Genomic DNA, 24,811 nt, shown 5'->3' on the forward strand with positions numbered 1-24,811 from the left:
TGGATTTCATATGGAGAAACTAGAATTTTAGATTTCACTCAAAATTCAGCAGACTTAATGGTTTTCAAGATTTCATGGTTTGGGGGTTTGCAATGTTTCCATTTGATTCTATCATGCGTGAGGGTATGAGATTGGCATTTGATCAAGAGCATGAAGCCCTTTAAGAACCTTGATCGTGGTGGCATTGATTGTTGAACTTTGTTGATGTTGGTGGTACTAATTGTTGAACTCCTCTAATCTTTTTCTACCACATTATAAGGTTGAGGAGATGAACCCTTCACTCAAACCAAAATCATTGGTTAGGCATGTTAAACCTTTTCAATTTCTATCATGTTATAAGGTTGAGCAATCCAAGTCTGAAGACTTTGAGCTAGATGATGTTCATGTATCTCTTGTTGATGATGTTTATGTATTTCTAGTAGCGTTGAATCAATGATGAGTTTCATGAGTGACCATGTTGATCAGTGATTTGTAGTTTTGATGTCTGCTTTTGCTACTACTACTAAAGTTGTAGAGGAGTTTTAGGAGTCGTCAAACTCGGAGGCACATTATTTATGTAGCTCATGTTGATGATCTCTTGTCTAGTAGTGGTGATGAGTTTGATCATGATGAGGAGTGATCATGTTGTTGATCATTGATATGCAGACTTGTAGTAGTTCAGTGACCCCATAGCTTAGAGCAATGTTTCAGACTCTAGAGGCCATTTAGATCCTCATTGATTATGTATTTTGTTGCGGATATGTATTGCACTCGTTGCCATTTTGATATATTCGCCTTTACATGGTATATAGATGAGCAAACCTTGCATATTTTGTTTCTATTGGCTTGGAATCATGGTTTTAAATCTTAAAAATAGTTTTTTTTCATTAAAAATTAATTATTTAATGTATTTTTTTAAACTGGTTCGTTTAGACCTGACCAGTCCCAGTTCGACCGGTTCTGATTCGAAACCTGGTTCATTAGGTGGACCGGTCCAATCACCGGTTCCGGTTTTTAAGACATTAGTATCAGCATATTTTCATATTAATAAAATAAGGCTAAGATTCTTTGCATATTATCTTGTTTATTTTCAGTTGTAGAATATATTTCCAGTGGTTGTTGATTTTGTGGTTTAAAATTGTGCACATTGTTTATTTAAATTAACAGCAAATTTTTGGGGGCAATATTTTGCAAAATTTATATTTGGGACATTACACATACAATAAGGATAATATAGTCCCTCTTTAATGATGGGTAGTTTATCGCTTCATTGAGGTCAAGATGTTCTTTGAGAGTTCCTTTTACTTTCATAGGTACGATATGCATGGATACTCTTGAGGACGAGTGCCTATATAAGAGGGGGTAAAGCTCAAGCTACAATTGGCTTTTGATTGCTTTACATCCCTTTCCATTATTCACATTTTGACATTTGGCTTATGATTTTCTTTTTCTTACGGATGTAGCAACGTCGAGTATTTCCAATTCCATCTTCTCCTAGGGAAAAGTACACAAGGAACTTGTACAAGCGACTGACAACAACCAATCAAAAGATGGGATAACAAAATAAGGAAATAATGACAATTGTTAAACATGTGCAACATGGAATGCTACCACAATCAAAACCTCCTATTTGTGACCCTCCTAAACAATGAAAGAAAAAACCTAAGGAATGTCACAATGGACTAGGAGAAAAAATAACCATCAAGGTGAAGTAGAGAAACAAGTATACAACACGAGCATCATGTTCTATAATCCAATTTCAACCCAAGATCAATACTTGAAAACCAAACATATTAAATAAAGCATTGGGATGCAAAAATTGTTGGGTACGTGTTATATTCTTTGCACAACTATGCATTGTACGTTGCATTGGGTGCAATTTGGGGGGGGTTATAATGGGGACAATATCCCCCCTTGTTTAGGGGGGTCATAGGGGGGTGAAGCACCTCTTTCTTAGGGAGCTAGCAAGAGGGTTAAAGCCCCACTATGCAAGGGTCCAAGGGCAATGCCCTCAAAAAAAAATATGGGCATTGTTTTGCATCTGCTTTTGGTGGTTTTCAACACACAATTTTTGTTTTTAGAGGTTTTGTGGCACATGGTTTAGCCCACGGTTTTTTTTATTTTGATTAAAGAACTGCAATTGTATTCTAATCCAAGATAAATGGATTTATTAATTTATAGATGTCAATATATATCATATTGTGATACTGTAAAGAAGAATATATATTGAAAATTCTTTCTAGCTTTCTCAATTGGGTTTCTAGGGTAAAAGTCATGTCTTAACGTGTGTGCATGCCATTGCATCTTTTCTATATTATTCAAAACCTATTTGCAACAATTAACTGTATAGGTTTAAAACCTACAAATATGGTTAATGTACATCACAATAGATGACGCCACCTTAATTAGATGAATATGCTAGATAAATGAATGTATTGTCCAAAGAATTGGTGGCAACCATCTGAGATTGGCTATCTATAGATCATGGTAGGGGTTGCTAGTTGAAAAACTACATCGAAGGAGAAAAAATTTCTCCTAGAGTTACCCACATATGTGGGATCATGGTAGGGGTTGCTAGTTGAAAAACTACATCGTAGGAGAAAAAATTTCTCTTAGAGTTACCCACATATGTGGATGGATAACATATGGCTCCAACTCCAAGACCTGCTCAACATAGAGTGCATGATCAATGTGCTCACATGAAGAGTGCATGAGAATCCCAATAACCCTTGGTGCTCACAGACCTGTAACCTACATCACCCTAACATTTTCTATATTTTACAAACAAAACTATTAGTAGCATAGTAGTAGGTTGATACTGTCACCATAGAATAGGAAAATTTTATAAAGACTACACATAAAAAACATAAACTAAACCAACTTTTTTTTTAATTTTTGGAATAAACAAGTGAACAACAATACAATAAAATCAACATGATAGAGAACGAGGGTGCAAAATGAAGACGCATTACACACAACCTACTTTCGGCTAATCTATCATTTCAAAAACCAATCAAGTATAGTCATACAACCAATGAAACTAGGTTAACTGTGAGAATTTCTAAATCTACACATCAGAAATCCTACCGCAATCACTGGTTTATCATCTCCTACTTGTTCTTTACATTCAACAAGTTATTTACTTATTTAAACAACAATGAAAACACTATTGCAGACTACACATACATACAGATCATGAACTAAAATAAAATGAGACAATCACACAAGGGACACCGTTATTTTTGGACAATCGTCCCCAGAAAAACCCAATTCGGGAAAACCGATGCAACATATAGAGGGTTTGTATTATTAAGCAGATTTTGTAATACAACTAGGGTGCCAATTCTAGCTCACCCAACAGAGAATAAACCTAGCAGAAGTACCTCTATCCAAAGACAGATATTTTGGTGAATCCAACAATTGGATGATCAAACCCCACAGATGACAATGTTGTCCCTAGTACTAGGCAGCGATGGCTGCTCCAAGCTCTGCATTGGAACTACGTCACCTCCTCTAGGAGCTGCGTCACCCTCCCAATGAGCTTCCATTGCTCAGAAATTGATATGTTGAATTGTTGCTCTCTCTGCCTCACAGAAACCCCAGCGTTGCCTCTAAATGACTGCGTCAGCCCCTCTGGCTCTGCATCACCCACTTTGGAGTTGTGTTGTCTCTCTTGGTGTTGCTTTGCCTCTTTGCTATGTATTCTCGGCCTTGGACTAAAGTCCCTCTGCCGAACTTCCCCTCTCACTGCAACTCAAATCACTAGCTCGAATTTCTCAACAAACCTCGCCCTAGAAAAATCGAACTCTTTGATCTCTCAAGTGTCTCTCCAACTGACCCTCAAGCCTCCTCTTATACTTTTCATGTTGATGAATCAACGACCGAGAATAAGTCCCTAATCAATGGCTAAGATTAAACTAGACTTGATCCTCGTCACTTAGAAGTTTCTCACCCATATTCTTATTGTTGGAAATAATACTGAGAGAGGGGGGGGTGAATCAGTATTTATCAAATCAACAACTTTTCTTTTCATACTCAAATTTATATATGCTACTTCAATGAAGGTAACTCGTGTGTACATGCAACTGTCTTTAAAGAAACCAGCATATATCCAGCAAACTTATGATTCAGTTAATTCATCATATGTTGATCTTTAATTAGTGCATCAGTACTTCATTAACCATATAAATAGTAACCATGTGCAGTAATAACAGAATAAACCATCACACATAAGCAACACACATGAACACCAAGATTTAAGGTGGAAACCCAATGCGGGACAAAAACCACCTACTGTTGTCTTCTTTTAATATAAGGAAAACCTGTTTACAATCTTGTACTGGTGCAGACTCATACCAGTACACAGGCACCCACCTGCAGAAGGCTACAACCTTCTCTCGTTTTCCAGTTGCTACTGGAAGGGAGCTCCAACCCCCTAGCTCTTGTACTAGCCGATCTGTTTACTAGTATGTAGGCGCCGACCTACAGAAGGCTCCAACCTTCACTCATTTTCCAACTGCTACTGGAAGGGAGCTCCAACCCCTTGGCTCTTGTACTAGCCGATCCATTTACTAGTACATAGGCATCGGCCTACAGAAAGCTACGACCTTCTCTCTTCCTCCAGGGACAATGTTTCATAAATTTCAGACTGGATACTCGTGGAACACAACACCACAATCTGAAGGCCACGTTTCATCCAATTTTCATACTGGACCCATCAGCAACATTAAAGCTCAAAATCAATCACCACTGCAATACAACCAATCACTGAAAACCCATCATCACTGAAGCAAATCACAATCAATCAATCTAAACATTTAGAACATTGTCACCAAAACACAAAGCAGAACCCAGAACTCTGCATCAACAACCAGAACCAACTGCAACTTCAAACATCATATTTCATAATGTATACGCTACTTCGATGTGTCGAACCAGTGTGTATACGCACTTTTATCAAAGCGAACCAACGTACAGATCTGCAAATACTAACTTAAAACATCACAACTATTCCAGACTTCAGTCATACCCAGATCAGAACATTTACAATGTAAATCATGTGTTAGCATTCAAATCTAGACTATTCATTTCAGGTCTTATGATCCTGATCCATCATTAGATCTCATCCCTCATCAACCACTAAGGTAGATGAAGCAAAGCACCAGAAACCCATAACATGCATATTTGCTTTTGATCTCACTCTTCATAAGATATTCATTGCTTACACAACTATCCCTTTGATCCTCTCCTCCTTGTATAGTTTTAAGCGTTTCTCAATACCTTGGACCAAAACCACTTAGGACCAACACCTCGGACCAAAACCTTGATTTTCCATTCCATACGCGCTTTTCCTTCTGTGAATGTGCATGCATATGTATACGCCCTTGTTGTTATGTTAACCCGTGTGTATACGCTTCTTGGACAAATTGAACCAGCGTATACTTCTTAAACCACTCTCTTTCTTCAGTCTCTAGAGTCTGATCTGTAATCCTTTGATGTTAACCTGTTGCACTGTGAACTGTCATCTATGTGAGTTGCCATCAAGGACAACACATGTATCATAATGCCAACACTTATTAATACCCATTAATATTTTTATTTTCCTAAGTTTAGACTTAGGAACCCATTAAAAATATTAATTATTTTAATAACTCATCATCCGAGTGGATTTTCTCCAAACGATTTTTGGGTTCTGTAGATCTCATGTATTCTAGCCCCTCCAAAAAATTTCACAGCTAGAGCACATCCGATGCTACCCAAAATCAACACTCCCTCTTAGCGAGGAATGTGCTCTAATAACACTTCTCCACAGAAGTACTACATTGAGCCACAACATCGGTACTCTCTGTTGTTAATGCTTGGCCTAATGCCCTTCATCCACTGCACTGTTGCTTCCTATATTGTTGCTCATGACTCTGCCACTGCCACTGCCACTGCTACCTTTGTACTACAGCTCCCTCTCAAAATGTTGCATCATGTTGCCCATAACACTGCCACTGCTAACTGTTGCATTGCAACTCAGTCGATGAGAAGTAAGCAACTGAAACTTCACCCAAAATTGACATGCTAGTCAGTCTGGATGCCTCGTGATGCTAAAGCTACCTCTGCTGCTAATATGTGCTGACCCTTTGTTGCTACTGCATTGTTGCAAACTACTTTGTGCCTCTCGCACTGCTACAACATCCACTACACTGCCTCAGACTTTGGCACTCTAGCTCTACCACTGTCGCTCCATCACACCTTGCTCCAACTGACACCCGTCATTTTGCTACTGTCGTTAAGGGCTCCCATAGCCATATGTGATCCAAGAGTTTGGGCACCTCAAGGATCCTGCCCCAATTCATGTAGTCCTCTCGACTACAACTCTATGTTACCCCACCTCTTCTCCAGAGGCGCATGAGCACTCATGGCACAATCATCATCCTCGCCTTCCTTGTCAGCTTTCGCTGGAGCAGCCTTTGAGTCAGAAGCCTCCCCCTTGCCCTTCTTTCGGGGGCACTGAGTGGCATAATGTCCCAGTTCCCCACAATTGAAGCATCTGACCTTGGTTATGTCCTTCTTCTTCCGCTTTTGCTGCCCTTGCTGTCCCGATGATGCGAGAGTTGCATCCTCCTCCTCCTCCTTCTTGACCCGAGCTCCTTTGCCACTACCCCCCGCCTTAGTCAACCTCTTGATCTCTTCTTGTCAAAGAGCTGCCCACATCTCCTCCCAACTGGGGAGAGTCGCTCTGCCCAAGATACTTTGGACAAATGTCTCCTAGTCCTCAGTGACTGCATTCAAGGCAGTCCTGACCATGAACTCGGGACCTGGTGTAGACCCCACAGAAGTCAACTCGTCTCTAATCCCATGCAACCTAAGGAGGAATGGATCGATCTCCTCTCCCTTCTGCGTTTGGTACCTTCTCAGCTGATTTTCTAATAGCATCTTCCGTTGGATGGAAGTGCCCTGGTACAAGGTGGTTAGCGTCTCCCACATCTCCCTTGTTGTTTCTTTCTTAGCAATGTGTGGTACTACATGATCTTTGACCCCGTCTAGGATCATGCACTTGGCCTTCGCCTAGGCCTCCTCGTACTTCTTTAACGGATCAACGTCGATCGGAACAGCAACCACTTTCAAGGCATAGTCCTTGATGCGATGTTTGTCTAGGATTCCCAGGATCTTGGCCTTCCAGATGACAAAATTGGATGCTCCATCCAATCTGTCCTGATCCCTCAGTCCATGGACGACCATCTCCGCTTAATAAATAGTATTGGTTCTCTTCTCCCTCTCCTACTATCAATCTAGCAAGACTTGGATCTGAATCTCTTTGGCGCAAGAAACCCTCTAAAATACAAGCTCCTCTAGACTCCCTCTGAGTCTTGATTTCCCTCACGAAAATCCTCCAGCCAAGTGTCGAATCACTCCTCTCCAATCCTCCTTTGTTGTTGCAACCCGGATCTAGATTTCTTTGGCTAGAAATATGTCAAGGCAGTGACTCCCTCTACCTCAGCTCTATCTCCACAGACACTGTTCTGCACCAACAGAAACAACGTCCCACCAGCTCCTCAGATCAAATCTACTTTGCTCCTCCAGCCCCAGCAACTGGTTGATTCGAACCTCTCAAGCTCTGCATTGGCCCAGAGAGCTGACGCAGTCACTGCGTGGGCTCCTCTCTAGCTCTGCGTCACCCTTTGCAGGCTTGAAACGCTGACGCAGGCACTGTGTGAGCCTCTGCGTCACTCCTCTAGCTCTACGTCACGCTTGCAGCTGCTCCTTTGCCTTTGAAACAACGCTGTCACTCGGGACAACTGCTTCTCTGCAACAAATTCTTTGGATCTCTTGGTTGGTGTCTTCAGTCTCCTATGATCTGCAATCCTCTGATACCATGTGAGAATTTATGAATCTACACATCAGAAATCCTATTGCAATCACTGGTTTATCATCTCCTACTTGTTCTTTACATTCAACAAGTTATTTAATTATTTAAACAACAATGAAAACACTATTGCAGACTACACATACATATAGATCATGAATTGAAATAAAATGAGACAATCACACAAGGGACACCGTTAATTTTGGACAATCATCCCCGGAAAAACCGAATTTGGGAAAACGGGTGCCGCATATAAAGGGTTTGTATTACTAAGCATATTTTTTAATACAACTAGGGTACCAATTCTGGCTCATCCAACAAAGAATAAACTTGGCAGAAGTAACTCTATCCGAAGACAGATATTTTGGTGAATCCAACAACTAGATGATCAAACCCCACAGATGACAATGTTGTCCCCAGTGTTGGGTAGCGATGGCTACTCCAAGATCTACACTAGAACTGCATCACTGTTCCAGTGAGCCTTCCTTTCTTAGAAATCAATACGTTGAACTGTTGCTCTCTCTGCTCACAGAAACCCCAATGTTGCCTCTAAATGACTATGCCAGCCCCTCTGGCTTCTGCGTCACCCTCTCTAGAGCTACGTTGTCTCTCCTGGTGTTGCCCTGCCTCTGCAATGTATTCTCAGCCTTAGACTAAAGTCCCTCTACCGAACTGCCCCTCTCACTGCAACTCAGATCACTGGTTCGAATTTCTCAGCAAACCTCGCCCCAGAAAAATCGAACTCTTTGATCTCTCAGGTATCTCTCCAACTCACCTCAAGCCTCCTCTTATACTTTTCCTGTGAATGAATCAACGGTCAAGATTTAGTCCCTAATCAACGGCTAAGATTAAATTAGACTTGATCCTCGTCACTTATAAGTTTCTCACCCATATTCTTATTCATACCCATTAATATTTTTATTTTCCTAAGTTTCAACTTACGAGCCCATTAAGAATATTAATTATTTTAATAACTCATCATCCGGGTGGAATTTCTCCAAACGATTTCTGGGTTTTGGAGATCTCATGTATTCTAGCCCCTCCACAAAATTTCGGAGCTAGAGCACATTTGATGCTACCCAAAATCAACATTAACATCATATCAAAACCAAGAACCCTACATTTACACTTGGTCATGACATGAAACAAGATGTCAAGGACAGTAATCACGAGTAGATATCAAAATCATATAATGACCATGGATAAGAGCAGAAATCATACAAATGGGTTGGAGCAAGGTTAAAATATGGGTAACATAATAAGGGGAATGATAAGTGTTAAGTATGAATACCATGGGACACTACCATAATCAAAGCCTCCTAGTTGCACCCCTCCTAGACAATGAAAGGAAAACCCTAAGGAATGTCACACTAGGTTAGAAACAAATGATAGACACCAAGGTAGAGTAAGGGAACAAACTGTTAGTTTTTAGTAACAGTGGACAAGTGTTCTAGTCTCTATGGTGTCTAAGAGGCTATCCCCAAAACCCATAAAAGGTTTTGTCAGAAAAGCCTTAGAAACACCTCATTTAGATTAATTAGCCAATAATTAAATATTTCCTAAGTATAACTTAGGAAAATTGGTTAATTAAATCAAATTAATTGAGGGAGATCGATTTTGCTATAGAGACTTCCGGAAAAGTGAGTTGATGGAGTCAAGATGATCATAGCCATCGATTGAGATGTGATCATGGTCGTTGGTTGCCCAACAGAAGATTATAAGAGCAAGTCGATGGGGTTTGGAGAATATACAGTTTAATGAAGGGCAACTCGACTTCCCAATTGCAATGATTCAGCAAGGGCGCAATTGAAGCTAGGGAGACATTGAGCAGTGGGGTTTCAACAAAGATTTGGGAGGAAATTTTCCGGAGAAAATTTCCATAGTGATTTCCAGTTTCCAGAGGCAGGAAGGAGATCGTTTGGATCTGCAGAGGCCGATTTAGCAGTGCGAGTTAGCCAATTTATCCAGTGTGAGTTGTAGGAGAGACCATTTCATTTGCCAATTGCCAGAACAATTTCCCGGAGGTAAAGCGAGTGGGTCTAGCAAATGTTGGAGGCAATACAACTTGCAGGGTTCCCAGAGGTTGTACGAATTAATCTGGAGCTAGCAATGCGCACTCTAACCAGGAAGTGTGAATAGCCAGAGGAGTGTGAGTTGGCTAGGAGAGGCCAGATTGAGTTGCAGAGGGAGACAGTGAATCTCCAGATTATTTTTGTCAGTGGAAATCGGTATTTGCTGGAGGTTTTCCACTCTACGACAACCCGTTGTATTTTCTCAAATTGTTGAATAATAATAAAACCCTCATCTGCTGCATTGGTTTTCCCTTCGAGGTTTTTCCAGGGACGATTGTCCAAAATAACAGTGTCAAAATTATTGTGTATGTGTGCATTATTTCTCAGTTCTAGTATTTTATTTTCCGCAACGTAATTTATTTGTGAAGAATTGCAGTGTGAGTTATTTGATATTTATCATTAATAATTAACAGAAGACAAATAAACTGTATAAGTTAGGAGAATAATTTCTAGTTGTTGCAGTTCATGGAAATTTCACACAAGCATACAACCCAAGTATCATAGTCTATAATCCATTCTCAATCCATGATCCATACTAGAATGCCGAAAACATTAAATAAAGCACTTGCATGCAAAAGTGGTGGACATACCTCAAAATATGACCCCACCTTCCTTGGATGAATATGCTAGATAAATGAATGAATTGATTGCATAATGGGTAAGAGGCATTTGAGGCTGGCTATCTGTGGATTATGGTAAGGGCTGCTGGCTGGCAAGTTGTATAGTAGGAGAAAAAATTTCTCCTAGGGTCACCTATGTATGTGGATGGGTAGCATGACTAACCCCTGAATGGCCAATAAGTGCCCAACAAATGCTTAAAAATGAGAAATGAGGGGATGGTACGCTCCTTAGGGATCTCATCTTGGGATATGAGGGGATGTTACTGTCCTTCCCTTAGACATGGTACTGGTAAATGTGCATCTATGTTGGAGTGCCAACCCTATATGACATGCCAACATGGAGCTAAGACACTAAACACCTTCCATGAGGGCTGGCCAACTTAGAGGCTAAAACCCATATAAGGGGTGCCTTCTAACACTGACCTACCTTCCTTTACTGTCGTCAAAAGCATCAATCATTATCTTTAAAGTGTGAACACCATGCTAGCTACTTACACATTTAGAGTTATGTTCTTCGTATTAAAATTTAAGTGGACTACAACAGAAAACCTGGACTTTACAGTAAAAATAATTCCAAGGACAGAACTGATATTTATAGATAACAAGCGACTACTTCGCAAACTCTAACCTTACAGTATCTCCTCCTGGAATCTTCGTAGAAAGTTGAAACTCATAGACAAGTATGATCGACAATCCCAGACGAAATGATTCATACAAATAGAACAAATGAGAACAGACCCTAGGTAGTATATAGTAGAACTACATGTTCCTATACTATTATGACATATGTATTATACTTAAAATGGAATCTTGATAGTTTTCAGCAAACAGGAGCTCGCTTTGTGGCTGAATCTTATGCTAGATGGGTTTCACTGGGTTATTCCACTTCATAGTGCCCATGTCTCTGTTGCACTCGATTGCACTGATAAACAAATTTCAGTAATTTAAATCCATTTCAGTAGAGTTCATCTCAACAGGGTAATACGAGAAAAGCATGTAACACCAGAGGCTATGATTAGCTTTCCAGATATGATTTACATATGGGCCACAGGTTATTGTGATTTTATCCGTCTTCTCTATTATTTTATGTTATATCAACAGGATATATTTTGCGTATGTGTGCATAGAATGTTCTTGTTCCACTAGACAGCATATTTGAGCATAAAATCTATTGTCTTCATAGTTTAAAAATAAAAGACAGAGTGACGAATTTTTTTTAAACCCCCTTCTATCATGCATATTTTTATGTAAAACTGAGGAGATTCAGCTGTGGAGACTGAGGATGAATTCAAATTGTTTTTTTTAAACGATTTAATGGTTGATGGGGAACTAGCAACCTCCCTAGATATATGCAACAGCCCGCAAGCCACATATATCAGCAACTCATAGTTCAGCATAGGACCGAGATCTCCCGAAATCACCAGAAAAATCAAATTGTTAATAAACATGAAAATATTCCAAAATAGGACATATGTTGGGAAGTATAGATGACTTACTGAAATAGCTGAAGGGACACCCACAAGGGGATCTTGGAAAAATTTATTTGCAAGGGCAAGACCCAAAAGGCTGCTTTGCATTCCTGCAAAGGAAAAATTAAGAAGTCAAGTCTCACTTAATGGTATTCATTTTGGTCTACTGAATGATTATAGTAATTATCTCCTTTCCAACAAGATGATAAGCAAGGTAGTTGATAATTACCTGTCTCGAATGAAATAGTTCTCTGAAGGCCTTTCATATCAGGTGATTTGGAAAAGGCAAAGCCAGGCATAACATAACCAATTACAAAAGCTAATGCATGAAATCCAACAACAGGTACAAGTATGGTAAGGCCAAAAGTAGAACGAATTGTATTGATGTTCATTGCCAGTGGTGACCCAACACAAAGAGCCGTTACAAATACCGATACTGGTGGCAGCAGTTGTCGAACAAATGAACAAAATCGGGGTGCGAACCTTCAGAAGATGAACATCATTCAAGTAAGAAACCACTCTGTCCTCATTCACAAATACGTACACTAAAAATGTAGAAGGAAAATCAGATTTCATATTGTCATTAGATACAAATGAAAGCATCACTGCATGACAACTTATTTTTAGGCTCCATGGACCATTTAGGATTACACTAGACAATTTTGCCTCATTTCACGAGAGAAAACTGTTTTCTTACATATACCAAGTGGCCAAAGTGAAAAAATTCTAAAAATAGAATACATCTGCCCTTCCCTGCATCTGGGGTGGTCTTATCCATCTATATGAAAAATTCATATATATTCTAGGTATTTATCATTTTTATCAGATAGTTTCATTAAAAAGCATCTAACCCTTCAGTTTAAAATGTTGCTTACTAAAACAAAACTAAAGAATAGTTACGGTAACATATATGGGGAAAGCACTGTTTGAGCTATAGATATGATATATGCCATATGATTTTATGGCATATACAGAATAGCCTACAACATTATAATTTTCTTTTTTAATGCATATTATATTTCATGCATGCTCAGCAAAAACACCATGCAATCATACATTACTTGGACAAAGCAGGGATGTAAGTCTCCTTTTCCAACCTAAGCGAGATGAGCCAACATGTCTTCCTTGGACCCTATTGTTAAAGATTCAGACGGTCTAATTATTTTCTTAAAATTCCTATTCTATGTTAATTTTTAGGAATAGCATAGACACATTCAACTTACTACACCTCATACTGTATGAGATTTCACGTTGTGATTTTCATCACATTGCTGGAGTTCGCAGCTGGTACCCATGGAGCATTTGGATGCCTTGGCCCCTGTTGTTAAAGATTGAAGGAATCTAATTATTTTCTTAAAGTACCTATTCTATGTTAATTTTAGGAATAGCATAGACACATTAGACCTGTTACACCTCATATTGTATGAGGTTTCACATTGTGATTTCATTACATTGATGGATTTTGTAGCTCGTACCCATGGAGCATTTAGATGGACTTGGAGAATGCATCTTCAAACAGCCTCTTCTCTTCTTGGCATTAGATGATTTGATAGAGACATTTTGCAGAGGAGATTCACTTCTCTATCAGTGAATGGTCATTTTATGGTTTGGTGCAATTTTCATGCCTTTGATTGATGGATCATTCTCAAGTCTTAACGTATGAATGCTTGCCACTTCTTGTGTTATATTCTTCTTGGAGCATCCTAGTGATCTTGCATGGTGATGTTATAAATTGAAGTCACTAAGCGGGAATGCTCTACATGGTCCCCTTTTGTTGAATGTGTGGCAAGGGCATACTTGATGTTTGATTGGAGATAACACTTTTCTTATGTCTCATTTTCCTAAGTTGTGGTCATACACTTTTCCCTGGAAGGATTGTCCTAGGTGATGAAGGTCAATTGAATATGACTTTTCAAGATACCTGCTCACATGACTACATCAATGAAGAAAATCTAAGCCTGATACACAGCCAAATTTTGCTAGGATTTAGTTATTCAGTCATGGAAACCAAGAATGTGGATATTGGGGCCAATGAAATTGATAATGGGCATGGCATCAACTTACCCACTTGGACATAGGTGTTAGAACATAGAGCTCTGCAAAACTGGTATTCAAAATGCTATTGATGACACAAAGGTCCCTTGCTTGCAATCTATGACCAGGGAGGATATTGTTAAAAGACAGACAAATATTCCAAAGGAAACTTTTGTCATCAATAAGCTGAGCAAAGGACAGTGAGCCTATGCAGATACTCGTCTTCTAGCTTTCAAAAGAGAAGATGTCTCTATCAATGTAAAGCAGATGGGTTCTCATAAGAATTTTACATCAAATTCCATGCTGAGTGTAGATCAACAGCATATGACAGGCCCAAGATATGAATTACTGGCTGCTTGTGAACAGAAGAAATCAAATTTTAAAGATTCACAGGCGAAAGAATTCACATATCAGCACAATAATCATGCAAAGAGTCATCAAACTCATAATAATGACAATTCTCAGATTTTCCGAAATAAATATTATGTAAAATTGAAGGTTGAGAATGGATCTCTTGAAAACCCATTTTACCCTAAGATTCTGAAGAAGCTATTGCAGTAGTGCTCATGTGAGGCTGGAGGACAAGAGCAGTCGAAGAAAATGGACAGCTTTGGCTGATAGGTGATTGGATATAATTCTGCCTTACAACCTGTTGACCACTGGAGTGGCACCTGATGATTACATCCCAAGGATGATCCAGAGGACACTTGTACCATCAGATATCACCAGTCAACAGATCTATCTTCTCATCATCTTTCTTGTACCCAGATTCCACACCCTGCAGGGAATTGTAATAAGTGATACTAGTAATGATGAGTTTTTGAGTCTGTAACAGGTTTAGGATGTTGGGACTCGATCAACAAACGAATACACCTTGGAATGTTTTTTTATCCGATTAATTATCCCTTCTTTTTCAGAGGTGGATAATTTTCTGGGTTTTTTCACTCACTTTTTACCCAAAGTCAAGGTGACGGTTTGAAGGTTGAGACCCTAACACATATTAGTGTCTAGAGTCGATGTATATTACCATACTAGATCACACAAAAAAAAAATTGTTGAATTTGGCTAGGTTTAAGTAGGATTTTTTAATAATTAAAAATTTCCCACAAAATAGAATTTTTTAATTATTTTCTATGTAATGATGTAAATAAGTGGTCTTAGGAAATGTCTGGGGCATATGACTACTTGAAATTCATCCTTAGAGACCCAGCATTATCTTAAGAGCCACTTTGGGGGTCAAAAAACGACTTATAGTCCCTCAAAAGCCGATTTTCCTAATGACAGTGGCAAAAATGAGTAAAAAATTCAAAAAGATTCAATGATTGGAAAATTTTCCACATTTTCCCAAAGTCAAAGAAAGTCAACCAAATGACATTGCAATTCCAAATGAAATTCAAAGATGATGTGGCAATTATGTGGGGCCCACCACATGAAGCCACAACTCAAGTCAAAGTCAAATGGCCCACATTGAGCTCATGAGAAGTCCGTACAAGCAAATGTTTGAAGTGACTTTGATTTAATTTAAAGCAAATGTTAATTAAAATCTAAAGTGAAAAGTTCAAAAAAGAAATTGAGGGGACCCACTTCACCTCATTCCTTTGAGTACGTATCACTCAACAAGGAGATAAATAAATGAAATGATATTTTAACGTCCACGAGACTAAAAATAGTCTATGGGACTATTAGTTCCTTGCTTTTCGTCTTTTGCAATTCAATCATTTTCTTGTTCAAATTGATGATGAGTTGGCCCAACTTTCCAACAATCCCCTCACTGAAAAAGACAATGCCAAGAAACCAATGCTAGCATATTCCCATAACTTTCTCTGATGTCTTTGAATGCATCACATTCCAAAATGAAATGTTTTTCCAATTCCACTGCCCCAGACATGCAAAATGTACACACTCGTTCTTCCCGATCTTCTTTAGGCCTTTTCCACCATCCTGTTTCACACCGAAGTTGATGTGAGTTGGTTCTTAATTGAGCAACAAGAACCTTTGCCCTCCACGGAATGCTAGCTCCAATGAACTCTTTTTGTTGTAGATCATGTGTAGGGTTGAATTCCTCAATGTAGTACTTCTTCTTTCTACCCAACTCTTTTCTCCATACCCATTTACAGAACTTTTCCATAACAAAATCCTTTCGCTCATTCCTATTTGTGGGACAAGCATTGAGGTAGATATTCAATTTTTGCATCCATATGTAGTTTTGTTTCATCCATTTTTTCTTTCTTTCACTCATGCCTTCATTGAAGATAACATTAGGCCATCTACCTACTCCCATATGCTCAATTCTGTTTAGATATCTTATGAGCGGCACCATAGCAATTGCTTCGATGGGAGTTGCTCCTGTTTCACACATTATCTCATAAGATACCGATTTTTTCATTTTGAACTTGCTCATGATCAAGCATTTTTGGATTTTCTCAATTTGTTTCCATTTTGAGATGGGGGTGTTGCTAGCCCACAATTCACACCCATATAGCATCACTGGACAAACTAGGAGTCCAAAAAGCATTTTAGTAGTTTTCCAATCCCATAACTTTGCCTCTCTACATCTGTTTTGAAGAGCATATAATGCTTTCCACCCTCCTAAAATTCTCTTCTTTCTATAGTCCTCCCAATTAAGTTTGTTGTTGAAATCAATCCTGAGGTACTTGTACTCATTTACTTCTTCAAGAATGTTGCCTTCAAAGAAGAACGTATGTTGGCTTTGCTTCCTTTTATTAGAGAAAATCATTATTTTGGTCTTTCTAGTATTGACTTGTATCCCCACTTCTCTACAAAAATGCTCAAGGGCATATAGGTGCATTTGCAATCCATGGGCCAATTTAGAAATCAATACAAGATCATCCGCATATAAAAGAAGCTTTATCACAAACTCCCCCAACCAAACACCATCTCCACCTTGCATATTTATCCACTCTTCTAGTTTATCAATATATAAGCCAAAAAGTGTAGGAGATAGAGGGCAACCTTGCTTGACTCCAATGTCACTTCTAAAGCTTTCTGAAATACCTACTGAGGTTCTAATTTTGACTTTCACTTCTTCATAAAGTCTATGGACAATGGCTCTATAATGCAAAGGAATTTCAAGTTCTTCCATTCTACACCACAACTTATCTCTAGGGACTGTCAAATGCCTTTTTGAAGTCAACAAAGCAACAGAATGCTTCTTCTTTGTCCTCCCAAACCTTTTCAACAATGTGTCTCAACGTGATACCATGATCCACTGTAGAATGCTTCGGCCTAAAACCCGCTTGTCCTCTTGCCCTCCTTTCTTTTACTTCTACCCACTCACTGATTCTATTTTTTGCCATGCTACCAAAAAGCTTTGAAAACAAAGGATTGATCATAATGGTTCTATAATTGGAAGGATTATTAATGTCTCAACTATTAAAAAGGGGTATTGCTAGGCTAGTTGTCTAGTCCCTTGGGAATCCTTGTTGAATGATGTTGTTAAATATTTCCATGATGTGTGGTACAAGAGTGTTCATTCCCCGTTTTAGATACTCTGCTTGAAGCTCAACCAAGACCTTTGCCTTTCCTGTTTTCAGCTTCTTAATTCCAATCTCCACCTCCTGTAACATGAAGAGCTTTGTAGTTGTGTTAACCCTGGAGGGAGACTCCACCTCTGATTCTTTCTCATAGAGTTGCTTTGCATATTCAAGCCATTGTTGGGTTGCAATATTATTTTCGATTTGCTTCTTCCTTGGTTGAAGTTCAAAGAGATGAGATCCACGCTGGCCTAGTCAAACTGTCAACGCAACAACTTAACTCCATCTTCACGCAAGTCTGATTTGCTTGTACGCTGATTACACATGGCAGCCCAACCAATATGCACATGAGGAAAAGATTGAACGCACAGTTAACAGCAGTTCAGTTTGAAGATCCCATGTTGGCACTCATCCTTGTTCATAATGGTTCTATAATGGAAGGATTATTAATGTCTCAACTATTAAAAAGGGGTATTGCTAGGCTAGTTGTCTAGTCCCTTGGGAATCCTTGTTGAATGATGTTGTTAAATATTTCATGATGTGCGGTACAAGAATGTTCATTCCCCATTTTAGATACTCTGCTTGAAGCTCAACCAAGACCTTTGCCTTTCCTGTTTTCAGCTTCTTAATTCCAATCTCCACCTCCTGTAACATGAAGAGCTTTGTAGTTGTGTTAACCTGGAGGGAGACTCCACCTCTGATTCTTTCTCATAGAGTTGCTTTGCATATTCAAGCCATTGTTGGGTTGCAATATTATTTTCGATTTGCTTCTTCCTTGGTTGAAGTTCAAAGAGATGAGATCCACGCTGGCCTAGTCAAACTGTCAACACAACAACTTAACTCCATCTTCACGCAAGTCTGATTTGCTTGTACGCTGATTACACATGGCAGCCCAACCAATATGCACATGAGGAAAGATTGAACGCACAGTTAACAGCAGTTCAGTTTGAAGATCCCATGTTGGCACTCATCCTTGTTGATTTGGGGTAGCATCGAATGTGCTTAGCCATGAAAATTGTGGAGAGGCTAAAGCACATGAGATCTCCAAGACAGAAATGGTTTGGACAGATTGTACCCAGTTTGGGAGATATTAAAATAATTAATATTTTTAATGGAGTTCCTAATCTAAACTTTGGAAAAATAAAATACTAATGGTATTAATATAAAACTGGGTTAGAAGGTTCCAAAAGTCATGGATCAAGCCAAATCTAATCTTAGTCATTGATTAGGGATTTAATCTCGATCATTGAAGGACCAACGAGAAAAGTATAAGAAGAGGCTTGAGGGTTAGTTGGAGAATAAACTAGAGTGATCTATTCATTTTGCTAGAGCAGAGTTGTTAAGCAAAAGTGAATCAGTCAGAACTAGGCAGAGAGGCAAAGATAGTGCCAAGAGACCAACGTAGAAGTAGAGAGCGAGAATAGCAACTAGAGCAGGCCACGCAGAGCTCAGCAGAGACAGCGCAGAGCCCACAGGGACTGCATCATCCATGCAAAAGGCAAAGGGAGTGTTAAAATTGGCAACTAGGGCCAAACTCCATGTGGGTCATCTTATTTATGGCAGCTGATATTTTTCTTGGATCCCTCTCATCGAGAGGTGTAGGATTGATCTAAAGATCATCCGATTCCGATAAGTATTCATGGAGTTATGAATTTAATTGTGTTATAAGACAATTCGTCAAGGTCGGCCAGCAACCAAATAAACCCACATGTGCTCAACGTTTTAGTATAAAAAGAGGTGACTTGATAGTCATTTCTACACACTTCTATCTTGATTTCTCTCCACTTGTCTTGGGTTTTAGTGGAAGAGAAATCTAGGAGTGGAAGCCCTAGACGTTGGAGGAAAAGAAGGCAGCCCTAACACTACAAGGAGGATAGCCCTAGTATCTACGCAGTTAAGTGAGAAGCCCTAGGACGCAGTCAAGTGAGAAGCCCTAGGATGCAGTCAAGTGAGAAGCCCTAACGCAGTCAAGTTTATGGGCCACAATTAGGGTTTGTTGTAGGTGACAGCGTGGTAAGCCAGGGTTGTTCCAAGTGTGTATTCCTGACCAGATTAGGTCGAGGAACAATTGTGTGGATAGTGGAGTCACAGCCGTAGTATAAAGGGTCAAAGGAACATCATGGAGGTTGCCCTAGATAGCGTGAAAAGGCTATAGAGACAGCGTGGCCTTAGCCATAGTATGAAGGACCAAAAGGACAACGTGGAGGCTGCTCTTGATAACGTGAAGGGGTTGTACGGACAACGTGGCCTTAGCTGCAGTTAAACAAAGCCAAAAGGAATAACATAGTGTGAGTGGTTATTCCCTGGAGAACCGTAGTCTTTAGAAGGCTGGTTTGCTGATTTCTATGGAGGATAAGGGTTGTAAGGTGATGCCCTAACCTGTGATGCAGTGCAGTAGTGTAGCATGGTGAAACAACACATGGTAGCAAGGGTACATGGTGCTGCTCAGCAGCAAGCATGGACAGCAACAAGCAAGGTGACTAGTACAGCAGTGCTCTACATGATACTGCTAACTAGTGCTACAAAGAAAATGGGACTGTTGGGCTACATGGTGCTGCCAAGATGTAAGGGACAGCAGGTGACTTAGTGCTGCAGAGATGAATAGGACATCTAGACAATGAAGCTTGGTGGAGCCAAGATACAAGGGACAGCAAGGCTACATGGTGTTGCTAAGACACATGGACAACAGCAAGGTATGCTAAGACATATGGGACATCTGCAAGTTATGGCAAGGCAAAGTGGGACAGCAGTTGTCACATGGCAGAAGGCACATGGTACAACAGAAAGCATGGTACAACAGCAAGCATGGACAGCATGGCTATCATGGACAATATGGATAGCAGTGGCAAGTATGGTGCTACAAGCACAGGAGACATGCTGTATGACAACATGGTTCAACAATGGCACATGGGATAGCGATGCAACATAAGGTGCAACCGTCATGAGGTCCAGCGCTGTGATGATGGATGCAGCATGGTGCAGCACGGTGAGGTGCAGCATGATGACGAGATGCAGCACAATGATAGGTGAAGGAGTCACCTTGGAGAATCAGTTGAAGCAACATGTCTTCAACTGATCTCATGTATCATCTTCTTAGAGATGATTTATGCTCTTATCCAGATAAGTCAAAGTGTTGACTTTTGTTGTAAATGTACTATCTCTCTCTCTCTCTGTTGAACTATTGAAGAACATATAAGAAGAATTGATCAAGGGTTTCCCCACATTGGGGTTTGTCCCTGGCTAGTGCCACATCTTGTGTCCTTGTCTTGACTTGTCTTCTGAGATTTATGTTTATGTTCTATCTGCAGTTTACTTTAATGTTGATGCGATTGCTAATCTAGAAAAGATATTGAGCTAACTGTGAAAATTGAAATAAATTGCCCTAAGCATAGAACATACCTAAAATTAACATCGTTATCAGAGCTGAGGTGAAGACAAAGCCCAAGCAAGAGTGAAAGAGCAATCATCGAAGACAGTTGGGAAAGGACAATAGGATCAGTGGATTCCTCATCCCTCTTCAAATTCACCTAGGGTGAAGTCGAAGCAGAGAATATTATCAGAATGGTGCAGCGAAAGCTTCTGATGGCCTACCTAAAGATCACTTCATTGGGAAGTCCGGATCTAAGGGTGGAAGGAAAGGCAGATGCCTTGGTAGTAATAAGTCCGGCCATTATGCGAAGGAGTGTCTGAATGGTAGGGACACATCACTTGATGAAGATAACAATCATTCCAGGGACATCTTCAATGATCAAAGGAATGACAGGTAATGCAGGTCATCAAGGAAACGGCCGACTCTTCAAAGAAAGCAAGCAACCCCAGGTATAAAGAATCAAATGTTGTTTCTGATAAGATAAAGAAGCATTATCTTGTATTGGCCCCCTCCTTCAGATTCTGTGGGAATCTGGCTTATTGATTGTAGTGCTTCAAGGCACTTCATCGGATAAAAGGGTGATCTCTCTAGAGATGGAAACAATCGTGGGATTATACTTGGAGTCGATGCCACCTATCCTAGAAAGGGTGTAGGGAATGTTACCCCTCAATTGAATGAGGGTAACTCGATTCATTTACGAGAATCTCTTTATGTACCTGTTCGCAAGAAGAACCTGGTGTCCATTTCGGCAATGGAAGTCAAAGGTTACAAGGTGGCATTCATCGATGGAAAGGTACGTGTTTGAAAATAGAATTTTCAAAGATGTTTTTTGAGTTCAGGGTTGGCAATTTGTATCAAGTTGCAAGATGGTCCATTGGGGATCATGTCAATTGACATATCTCATCTATAACACCTGAGGTCTACTTATGGGGCCCTACCCGATATGAGTCAGATGGTGATAGGGATGCCTGAATTCAAGAAGAGCATGAAGGTACATGTCTAAGATGTACTGAAGGAAAATCTTACAAGGGGACCATTCCCCTCATGTAGCAGGTCCACAGGTTTGGAACAACTCGAGGAGTTTGAGATTCATGATCGGGAATCTCATGTATACAGGTGGAAGAAAGCCCTCTATGGCTTGAAGCAAAACACCCCAGGCGTAGTATGAGAGGATTGATCGCTGTCTGATGAAGCTGAGATTCACTAGGAGTGAAACCGATCCAAACCATTGCTCGAAGGTTGTGGATGATAGACCTCTCATACTGGCACCTTCTGAGGACGAACAATTTCTGACAGGCGCAGACCCTCTCATTTGCAGAAGTAAGAGGGAGTTGGATTCCGAATGTGGAATGGTATACTGCAAGCCCGTGACTACCTCAAGGATCTTAACTTTCAGAAGTCATATGGTAGTGATGTCAAACCAGATTTGGGAAATGCCTCTGAGTTTCATGAGCTCATTCGCATTGATGTTCTTGGTGAACGTCCATCCAGACATATGTTTTGCAGTTAGCATGATGAGCTCATATATGGTTGAGCCTCACTGGATTGGTGCCAAGAATCTTCTGAGATATCTTCGGGGCACAATCTCTCATAAATTGAGATACACTGCCGGAAATATGAAGCTGCATGATTATTCGAATACTGACTGGGCAGGCAGTGTGGAGGATCGCAAGAGCACTTCCGAGTGTTGGTTCTCTTTGGGTTCTGTTCGATATCCTGGATGAGCAGGAAGCAAAAGTCGGTTTCTATAAGCACCACTAAGACCGAATACATAGCTATGAGTATGATCTCGTGTGAAGCTACCTGGTTGTGGAAGCTCTTCACTGAGTTGTTTGTACACATGATGAATACCACTGTGATCCTCTGTGACAACCAGAGGAGGATTCGATTGTTGAGGAATCTCGTATTCTATGATTGCTCCAACAGATAGACATTAGATACTACCTTATTTGGGATATGGTACGTCGATGAGCGAGGAGGCTCCATCGCATTGAGACTGATGTACAGGTCGCAGACATTTTGTCAAAGCCTCGGGGAAAGGTCAAATTTGTGACTTTCCCAAACGACTTGGAGTCGTTGAGAGACCCTCTTATGAGGGTCCTGCATGTTGCATGCATTGAGCTTTGGGAGCTCTGGGGGGCTTGGGGTACTTATTGGAGCAACCAGCGACCATAGGGCGACTCACCCTCCCCTAATGGTGCACTGTGTATACAGGTGAATGGCTCAGCCTTCCCCTGTGATACCCCGTGGTGACTCAGGGACAGGGTGAATGGCTCAACCTTCCCCTGTGATACCTCGTGGCGACTTAGGGACAGGATGAATGGTTCTCCTATCAAGGCATCCTACCCATGCAATCTGGGACTCATGGGAAGTACCTCTCATCTAGCCAATGAGCAGGGAAATGGGGTTAGGGACCATAGTAGTACTATCGATGGATGCGTCGCTGTACCTATCATACTCCCTATGCTAGGATGACCTCCATTGATTTGGGATCAATGAAACTAATCTGGATAAGTATGAGTGGTTTGAGACACTCTCTTGTGATATTGATATGGGATCAATAAAACTGACTTCGGGTCAGTAGCGAATGGTATGAGACATTCTTGATCAATTCTTCTTCTTCATGGTTCAGCAGAGCAGAGTAGAGCAGTGCAGGGCACTGATGGTAGAGATAGTACAGTCGAACATATGGATCAGCAGATGGAGTTCTCCCTAGTTGAGAGGGAGTGTTAAAATTGACAACTAGGGTCAAACTCCATGTGGGTCATCTTATTTATGGCAACTGATATTTTTCTTGGATCCCTCTCATCGAGAGGTGTAGGATTAATCTAAAGATCATCTGATTCCGATAAGTATTCATGGAGTTATGAATTTAATTGTGTTATAAGACAATTCGTCAAGGTCGGCCAGCAACCAAATAAACCCCACATGTGCTCAACGTTTTAGTATAAAAAGAGGTGACTTGATAGTCATTTCTACACACACTTCTATCTTGATTTCTCTCCACTTGTCTTGGGTTTTAGTGGAAGAGAAATCTAGGAGTGGAAGCCCTAGACGTTGGAGGAAAAGAAGGCAACCCTAACGCTACAAGGAGGACAGCCCTAGTATCTACGCAGTCAAGTGAGAAGCCCTAGGATGCAGTCAAGTGAGAAGCCCTAACGCAGTCAAGTTTATGGGCCGCAGTGAGGGTTTGTTGTAGGTGACAGCGTGGTAAGTAAGGGTTGTTCCAAGTGTGTATTGTTGAGCAGATTAGCCGAGGAACAGTTGTGTGGACAGCGGAGTCTTAGCCGCAGTATAAGGGGTCAAAGGAACAGCGTGGAGGCTGCCCTAGACAGCGTGAAAAGGCTAGAGAGACAGCGTGGCCTTAGCCACAGTATGAAGGACTAGGACAGTGAGGAGGCTGCCCTAGACAACGTGAAGGGGTTGTAGGGACAACGTGGCCTTAGCTGCAATTAAACAAAGCCAAAAGGAATAACGTAGGTATGGAGGGTTATTCCCTTGGAGAACCGCAGTCTTTAGAATGTTGGTTTGTTGATTTGTATGGAGGATAAGGGCGGTTACGGTGATGCCCTAACCTGTGATGCAGTGCAGTAGTGCAGCATAGTGAAACAACACATGGCGGCAAGGGTACATGGCACTGCTCAACAGCAAGCATGGACAGCAGCAAGCAAGGCAACTAGTACAGCAGTGCTCTACATGATGCAACTAACTAGTGTTGCAAAGTAAATGGGACTGTTGGGCTACATGGTGTTGCCAAGATGTAAGGGACAGCAGGCGACTTAGTGCTACAAAGATGAATGGGACAGCTTGGCAATGAAGCTTGGTGGAGCCACGATACAAGGACAACAAGGCTACATGGTGTTGTTAAGACACATGGACAACAACAAAGTATGCTAAGACATATGGGACAGTTGCAAG

At 40.5% G+C, this 24,811-nt stretch overlaps 1 protein-coding gene across 7 annotated transcripts in view; it reads right to left on the reverse strand.

The window, feature by feature from the left end:
• Positions 1 to 24,811, reverse strand: part of LOC149220304 (putative sodium/metabolite cotransporter BASS5, chloroplastic) — a 311,918-nt gene that overhangs the window by 87,195 nt on the left and 199,912 nt on the right. For 6 of the 7 annotated variants that reach the window (XM_089384742.1, XM_089384748.1, XM_089384743.1 and 3 more), the window contains exons 7-8: positions 12,225 to 12,478; positions 12,023 to 12,105 (exon numbers count right to left, since the gene is read on the reverse strand). In XM_089384742.1, the coding sequence (XP_089240868.1) occupies positions 12,023 to 12,105; positions 12,225 to 12,478 (337 nt within the window). Of the gene's footprint in view, positions 1 to 11,245; positions 11,449 to 12,022; positions 12,106 to 12,224; positions 12,479 to 24,811 lie in introns of those variants that run through there. The other variant, XM_089384745.1, reaches the window with a different exon arrangement.

Source organism: Pinus tabuliformis, chromosome Q (assembly GCF_031772625.1).
Source record: "Pinus tabuliformis cultivar Carrire ecotype Pingquan chromosome Q, CPIR1, whole genome shotgun sequence".
NCBI classification, from domain to species: Eukaryota; Viridiplantae; Streptophyta; class Pinopsida; order Pinales; family Pinaceae; genus Pinus; species Pinus tabuliformis.